This window comes from Monopterus albus, unplaced genomic scaffold (genome assembly GCF_001952655.1).
Source record: "Monopterus albus unplaced genomic scaffold, M_albus_1.0 scaffold215.1, whole genome shotgun sequence".
Lineage (NCBI taxonomy): Eukaryota > Metazoa > Chordata > Actinopteri > Synbranchiformes > Synbranchidae > Monopterus > Monopterus albus.
Genome location: NW_018128095.1, coordinates 335,810 through 344,394, shown reverse-complemented (window position 1 = coordinate 344,394; position 8,585 = coordinate 335,810). Strand labels below are relative to the sequence as shown.

The window sequence follows — 8,585 nt, the reverse complement described above, 5'->3', positions numbered from 1 at the left end:
TTTTTCAGTTTTTTATTTGTTAAAAAAGTTTGAAATATCCAATAAATTTCGTTCCACTTCATGATTGTGTCTCACTTGTTGTTGATTCTTCACAAAAAATTACAGTTTTATATCTTTATGTTTGAAGCCTGAAATGTGGCAAAAGGTCGCAAAGTTCAAGGGGGCCGAATACTTTCGCATGGCAATGTATGTTGCACTGAGTAAATACAGCTGGATAAAACAAAACTGCGTCTGTCTTCATTTCAGGCTGCAAAACTACAAAATGTGATTATTTTAAAGGGGGGTCATTCTTTTCTATAACCACTGTATATATACTGTATATGGATTTCAGTGATGATTTTGACCACATTAACATTGGTATTCATATGTAAAAGAGTGACAGGAACATATTTCTGAGCATTCAAAAATCAATAAAAGTCACCTGCAAGAAGAGGGTGAGTTCACTGATGCAACAGTTTAACTGCGACCTATTTAAATTGACGATATACACCAATCAGGCATAACATTATGACCACTGGCAGGTGAGGTGAATAACACTGACTAAATAATTCTCTCCAACTTGTCCTCACGACCACAGTTTTCACTCCTTTTACTTAGGTTTTTCACTGAATCGTAGACACATCTGTGCTCTTCCTGACAGTAGAACTGTGGAAGCAAATGGATTCACAGAAGATGCTCAGTGACATGAGTGACAACCAACTGCCACATTGACTCCTATGTATTAGGCCTGGTCATAATGTTGTGGCTGATCGGTGTATTTATAATGTGTGTTTATTTGCACTTACCCCCTGTTAGCTGCTGTTAGCTGTGCTTTTCAGTGTTTCTCTTATAGCACCTCTCCAACTGTGGAAATGGCTCCATATACGTGCAGCTCTCTCAGCTTTGCAAACAGTGTATTTATGTCCAGTTTGCCTGCTATTGGCCACAGCCTGGTCTTTTTAGGATCAAAACCAGCCACATCATTGCAACAGTCTTTTCTCTTGTAAAAGTGGACCACGATGTTTGAAAACACTTCTAATAAAGTACAAATCTCACCTTTATGTATTTTGTCCTGGAGGGTTTTGTTGTCCTTTTCTCCTCATTCTGCAATTTGCTAAATAGATCTGATGTACATCCACGCATTGGACATTGTCACCATTGAAATGCATAAGTCTCCAATCCACCAGCCCCACCTCCCACCTACACCCTGAGCCTCCCAGGCATTAGAGGAACCATAGCAACACAGACTTCTGAGGGAAGAGACCCAGGTTTTTCTTCCAACAGTATCCAACAGATAAAGCACATTATAATTTTCTTGGGTAATGATGACAATAGAGATAGACAATAATTTTATCCAATACAAAATACATCTGTTCATATAAAAAGTGAACAGTGCTTATCTACCCAAATCTTCCACGACTGCTGCATTGCTCACAGTCATACTGGGACCCAACAGTTTTTAACAAAAGTAAATCTGGACATTTGCAATATATTCCACTGTCTCAATGCCCCATATCTCAGATCCATAATATAATATTGAGGCTATCATATGATCAAACAAAAAGAGCTTGAAGGTGACTAATTTCATGCTTACGAACAAACCTCAGTAAGAACAGAGCCTTCTTACCTTGGCTAGCCAGATGTTGATGAGTCTTCCGCCACAACAGCCTGGGAGTAGACCATATGCTCAAATATTTATAGCAGTTGACCATTTTGATCTGCTCACCAGCATAATACCATTTTACATTTCTGTCAAAAATACACCCTCTTCTTCTTAAGTCTAGAATTTTGGTTAATAATTTTGTTTTTTAGGAATTAACTGTTTGAAGAGTTTAAAGACTGACTACAAAGTAAATGTGTCTTCTTTAAAGAAACTCCTCTAACTCATTATCAGCCCTGGTGGCTAGGATTCAGTGCTCTTACTCCTGCTGCCCAGGTTCAATTCCCAGTCGGTGCACCTCTAGCCACAGGGGTTCCAAGCCAGTGACCTCTGTGTAGCTCCCAAGCCTGGATAAATAGAGAAGGTTGTGTCAGAAAGGGCATCTGGTGTTTAAAAAGTTGCTAAATCTACCATGCAAATCATCAGTGTAGGAAACAGACAAATCACTGTGGTGATCCCTAACAGGAACGGCCGAACATGGGACAACAACTCTGGAACATTTTCCATCATATTAAACCTTTTGGTGCAGCTTTAGATGAAATTTTAGTCATGTTCCCAAACAAAAAGACTCCCCCTGGTTCCTTTGCAATTCTCTGTAAAAACTAGAATCAAGAAGCTGATTTACAGAGAAAGGATCTGTAATGCTCTACAGTATGTATGTTTCAGTTTTCTTTGGCTGCATGAGGAACTCATTTTGGTTGCTTTGCTGATGAACTTCAAATGTTTTTTATAAAGTGCCTCTACTGGACAAAGAGCTTAAAATAAAAACTCTCACTTTGTTTCAGAATTCAATGAACCTGCCTCCTGACAAGGTGCGTCTGCTGCGATCCTACGACAATGAAAAGAAGTGGGAGCTGATCTGTGATCAGGTTGGTGTCATTAATAAAGTCAGAGCTCGAATCTATTCCTACCTCATTAAGCATCTTCTGCTCTTCAAGGTCAGAGATACTCTGAAAAACAAAATATGAAAAAGAGTTTTATTTCAGTTGTACTTGTAATGTTTTAGTTAAGTCAAAACTAAATTCATACTTCAAAGCTAATCAGAGCCTCAGGTGACGGAAGAAACTCACCTGATGATAGCTCATGTTTATAACTATGTGTGATCATTTCTTTAATGTTAGCTGTTTTTATTTTGTTAAAAAACAGCTAACGGTGAGGATAAAATTTTGAGTATTGAAAGTAGGTACTTAATGTTTAGATTCAATTTTATTTACTTACACTCTTTGATCAAATAGTTTCTGATTTAACACAGAATTTATTATTTAAACAAAGACCTTAATGTGTTTAACCATATGAAGTATTGAACTCAAACATTCATAGTAAATAAAAACCTTAAACTTTGTATGAAGAACCCGATTTGTGATTTTTTTCTGGTGATATTCATGCAGGTATTGTTGGTGGATGGAGTTAAATATCTGATGTCATCCAATCAAACTGTGCTCATCTCTTGTAGGAGAGGTTTCAGGTGAAGAACCCACCACACACCTACATCCAGAAACTCAGAGGCTTCCTTGACCCAGCCGTCACACGCAAGGTGAGATGGGAAACTGAGTTTCCCGTTTACTGGATTTAAAATTTTTGTCAAGTCATGCTAAAGCAACACTTTTTTCTGATAACTGAAGTTTAACATTTGTTTGTCAAAAATTTGGGAAGAAATCATCTGAAAATTACTTCAATAACATACAGGGGCCGCTGCAGCTTTACCCGTCTGTTTGCTATTCACCTGTCTCCATGTGAAAAAACCACCTATGTAACATTTTTAAGCTCTGTTCTGAGATTATTGGAATACAACAAAAAGACATATGTTCCCTTTGGAGGAGGCAAGTGGTCAAGAAAGCAGAGGAGATATTAGGTCAATCTGATCACATTTTGACTAAGGAATTTGCAGCTATGGTCTCAGGCCGACGCTATTATGCGCCAGAACAGAAAACAAATACATATGCAAATTGATTTGTTTCCTCTGTGATCGGGCTACTCAATGCTGATGTGAGCCAGTGTACAGGTTTTCCTTATACAAGGAAGGGCCTCTTTCCTCTCAATAACTGATAATCTGTGTATTTTTGGTCTGTATACATAAATGAATTGCCCTTTGGGATTAATAAAGTATTCCTAATCTCTCTCTCTCTCTCTCTATCTGTCTGTTATTAACCTGTCTCCCTCACTCTACACTTTGTCTACAGAAGTTCAGAAGAAGAGTTCAGGAGTCGACTCAGACACTCAGAGAGCTCGAGATTTCTCTTCGCACAAACCACATCGGGTACCTGTGTTTTTGAATATCTGTCTGTCTGAACACCTTTCTGCGTCTCTAGCTGACCACCTGTCTCTCCCTCTGTAGGTGGGTCAGAGAGTTTCTGAATGAGGAAAATCGAGGTCTGGATGTTCTTGTCGAGTATCTTTCCTTCGCTCAGTACGCCATGACGTAAGTCAAGATGAATTTTAAACAATTAACTCCGATACAAAGCTACAAAGACACATTACTATGTCTTGCTTTCATTTTGAAATTAGGTTGGTATTGTTCACTTTGATTTGCATTTTGATGTATCATTGTAGGTGATGCAAAATAATGTTCAGTAATTACAAAATGGATCTCATTGATCTCATGTTTGTACTTTGTAATGTATTTATTGTACCAATGTAGTAGGTTAATTCCCCACATTGTATTGTTTAATTTGATGTTAAGAGTAATTTAACATGTTGGGACCAATAACATTATGAAAAACAGTTGCTTTGTGTAGGAAGTTTGTATATCTGTGTGTATGTGCATCTATGTATGGTCATGTTCAGGTTTGATAGTGAGCAGTCGGAGGCCGGAGGTGAAGTCTCATCCATTGACTCACCCTGGAGTAGGTCCATTGAGGATCTACATGGCGACTGCAGCCTCCCTTCCCCATCCACTTCTGTCCCTCGAGCTGCTCGGCACTCCATCAGGTGACAAATAATTTTAAAAATATCTAAAACAGTTCAACTCACCAGATGACATTCATTCTGACGTTGCTTATCTGCTCATAGTTCGACTCTAGTGACTCGCTCCAACACACTGCCGAGTCGTCGAACTCTGAAGAACTCACGCCTCGTCTGTAAGAAGGATGATGTTCATGTTTGTATCATGTGTCTCCGAGCCATCATGAACTACCAGGCAAGACTTCAACCTTTCATTTCATTTGATCTGTTAACATGTAACAGATTATTCTTTAGAGATTTCACTTTTCTGTTTCTCATGTAAAAAAGAAATTATTTCATCATTCTGATTTTCATTGATCACTGTTAAAATAACAAACCATAATCCTATGCTTCCTATTCACTCTACACACAAACAGCTTCAGATCTGTGCAAAAATTTTAAAACTTTGTTTTGCCTTTCCTTTGTTTGCCTGAGCCGATATATATAGATCATTTAATATAGGTTCAAAATTACATTTAAATCTGGTCACACAAACTGAGCTGGTACATTAAAATAGATGTGGCTGATCTTCATCTGTGTCCTCGTCTTCCTCAGTACGGTTTCAACATGGTGATGTCTCATCCTCATGCTGTCAATGAAATTGCTCTCAGTCTCAACAACAGGAATCCCAGGTCAGTAATTCTCACAAGTATACCACTACTACAAACGCAAACTACACACATACATACTATATGAACTACAAACTACTTAATGACTAGAGATAAAACTACTAAACTACTACTGAAAACCTGCAAAATACAACTAAAAACAGACAACAGCTTGAGAGAATAAATTGCAACCAATGTTAAATATATGACAAATGTCACGTGACGAAGCAAAACACTACAGAAAGATTTACTGTGTGTGAACAATATTCAACATGTCCAATTAAACTACATTAAGATAAATCTACTGATGGCACCCAAAGACAAAAATAATTATTCTTTTGTAAATTTTCTCCCTTGTCATCACCAGGACAAAGGCCCTGGTGTTGGAATTGTTGGCAGCGGTGTGTTTGGTTAGAGGAGGACATGAGATCATCCTGTCGGCTTTTGACAACTTTAAAACTGTAAAACAACATTACACATTCTATACTACAACTGGTTGCTTACTTGATTGATTTCACTGATAACTGACTGATCTATTGCAGGTGTGTTCGGAGTCGATGCGTTTTGAAAAGTTGATGGAGCATTTTAAGAATGAAGATGATAACATCGACTTCTTGGTACAAAGTGTTAACATTATAACATTATGTTAAACATAATTTGATCTTTTACTTACTCCATGTTTTCAGCTATTTTACCTTGCATTTGATTAAAGGTAATCGATTCAAACTCTTCATTTATACATATGAAGAGTCCTGTGATTTAGGTGGACAAAACTTTACACAAAAAAATCCTATATTCACTTTAACCTCCAACCTGATCGACCTGTTTAGCTCAGTGTCAGTGGCTAAAACGTACAACCAGCCAGTGACTGCATCTCCACCTGAGGACTGTTGAATATACTGTTATAGTACAGGTGTGAACCTGTCACTTCAGACTTTTAATATTTATATCAGAAATGATCATTCAATTCAGGTTTTGACACAACAGCCGTTAGTAAATGTTACTTTAACCTTGGCTAATATTCACTGTCATGTACTGTTAAGTTACGTTATGCTTATCTTAACAGAACTTGCCTGTAATTAACTGGTTAACTGAATGTGTTGTTACCATGGTAACGGTGGGCAGGTGGCGTGTATGCAGTTCATTAATATCGTGGTTCATTCTGTGGAGGACATGAACTTCAGAGTCCATCTGCAGTACGACTTCACCAAACTGAACCTGGACGAACACCTGGAGGTAACACAGCCACATGATCAGCTCTCAGCCAATCACAAGAGTGAAAATGTCATTCCTGAGCCTGTACTACATCCATGCTACTACCACCACAGTCGTGATCTATGTCTGTAGAGATTCTCAGTCATCCAGGTCATGGGATTTCCAGAAGTGCTGTTAGATGAAAACTGAACCCGCTTGTAGTTCTTGGAGATGTTTCACCTCTCAAAATTCATTTGGACTCATGATCAGTCTGAACCAAACAAGCTTTTTCAGATTAGAGGTGAAACGTTTTCAAGAAGCTCAGGTAAGTCCAACTGCCAACAAACCGCATATTTGGACAATCATGGTCATATAATCAGCTCTCGGCCAATCACAAGACAGCTGATGATTAACCAATTTGAACAAAAGACAAAGTGCATCACAAACCATCTCCCTTTGTGTCCCTCCTGTCTCACCTCAGAGACTGAAGCACACAGAGAGCGACAGGCTGCAGGTTCAGATTCAGGCGTATCTTGACAACGTGTTCGATGTTGGGACGTTGCTGGAGGATGCTGAGACCAAAACTGCTGCTCTGGAACGAGTGGAGGAGTTGGAGGAGAGCCTGTCAACGGTGAGACAGACAAGTGGTGCATTGACCTGTACCCATCTCTCTCTTTGTTCGCCTGTCCCGATGTGTTGGATCATCTCTCGGAGGTGGTGAACAAAGCCATGACAAACAGACAGACAGATACAGAGATACTTAGAAACAGATAGGTCTAAAGACAAACTGATATACAGACAAAAAAGGTGCCTTACTGATATGTCTCTCTCTCTCTCTCTCTCTCTCTGTGCGTTCAGATGTCAGAGCGCCTGCTGGATGTGGAGAATGAAGCAATGCTCAAGATTGTCGAACTGGAAAAACAGCTGATGCAAACCAACAAGGAGCTGGACCACCTCCGGGTCAGTGCTGTTACCATGGAAACCACACAGACACCATGGAGACAGAAAATGAGAGTAATATTAAAGGAACAGTTGTGAAAAGATGAAAATATATTTCTAAGTCCCTGATCAGTGAACACAGAAGCAGAAACTAGTTTATGAACTGTTAAATTCTCCCATCAATATCACTTCAAAAGACATTTAACACACCTGCTACCTGCACAGTAACGTGGTGCACTTAATACTTATACAGGAGGTGTACGCGAGCACAAACTCTCAGGTGAACACCTTGCGGCGGATGGTTCGGGAGAAGGACCAGACTATCCGGCGGCAGAGTCGTTTAGAGCGTCAGGCTCAGGAGGCCCAGCAGGCCGGAGGACCCGGAGCACCGCAACCCCAGAGAGGAGAAGGGGATGGGGTAGTGGCTGGCTCGGCCTCCCCCTCTCCTCCACCCTGCCATAACCTGTCCCCCAGGTTAGGGCTCAGCAGCATACAGCAGATAGAGAGAGAGACTAGCTGGTGAAGACAGTTGAGCATTTATCAGCCAAAGAGCCAGAGATTTGCCTCAGGTGATGTGGGAGGCCACACAGCTAAAAGGGAGGTGGTGGTGGAAATTAAATGTAAAATATAAAGGAACAAAAGAACCCCACACAAATACTGACACAGTGGAGTCTGTTCAGCATCTGCTGGATATACTGTATGAACAGAACTACTTTAATGGATGGGGAATTCAGCGACCTCAAGTGGTCAAAAGGATTAATGCAGCTTCAAAGATAATGGTTACTCTCACAGGAAGCTTTTACTAATTATCACTGATTCTTTAAATGAACCAATTAACAAGTTTGTGTAAATGTAAAGAACACCCCACTTTTGGTCGCAATTATCTCAAACTATCAGAAATCTGGAACAGACTGGAGTAGAGGGGTTATAGCAGTAACCAGTGTGTGATGTTATTGATTGGTTACCTAATTGATTTCTTTCAGCCCTGAGACCATAGCCTATCACAGCATGGGACCTGGGATGGGGGGAGCACCAGGGATGCCAGCACCGCCTCCTCCACCTCCTCCACCACCAATGCCAGGCACAGGTGTGTATTAGCACCAGCCAGTCAGAGCACTGATCTGATTTGAAGGTTTTATCAGAGACACTAGCTGGACAAATACTTCTTACTGCTGTAAACACTGCCAGTACTCCCAGCTATCAGCACTAAAGGACAAACTTACTAAATGACAATTCTTGTCTGTGTCTTCAAAGTGTCCAACGGG

General features: G+C 40.0%; 1 protein-coding gene across 1 annotated transcript in view; it reads left to right on the top strand.

Moving 5' to 3' along the window:
• fmnl2b (formin-like 2b) overlaps window positions 1-8,585 on the top strand; it is a 27,856-nt gene that overhangs the window by 5,670 nt on the left and 13,601 nt on the right. The window contains 15 exon segments of the mRNA XM_020619158.1: window positions 2,425-2,508; window positions 3,093-3,173; window positions 3,820-3,896; window positions 3,975-4,058; window positions 4,424-4,567; window positions 4,649-4,775; window positions 5,135-5,211; window positions 5,555-5,648; window positions 5,730-5,804; window positions 6,313-6,423; window positions 6,863-7,012; window positions 7,240-7,341; window positions 7,574-7,794; window positions 8,304-8,407; window positions 8,575-8,585. Coding sequence (XP_020474814.1) covers window positions 2,425-2,508; window positions 3,093-3,173; window positions 3,820-3,896; window positions 3,975-4,058; window positions 4,424-4,567; window positions 4,649-4,775; window positions 5,135-5,211; window positions 5,555-5,648; window positions 5,730-5,804; window positions 6,313-6,423; window positions 6,863-7,012; window positions 7,240-7,341; window positions 7,574-7,794; window positions 8,304-8,407; window positions 8,575-8,585 — 1,542 coding nt within the window.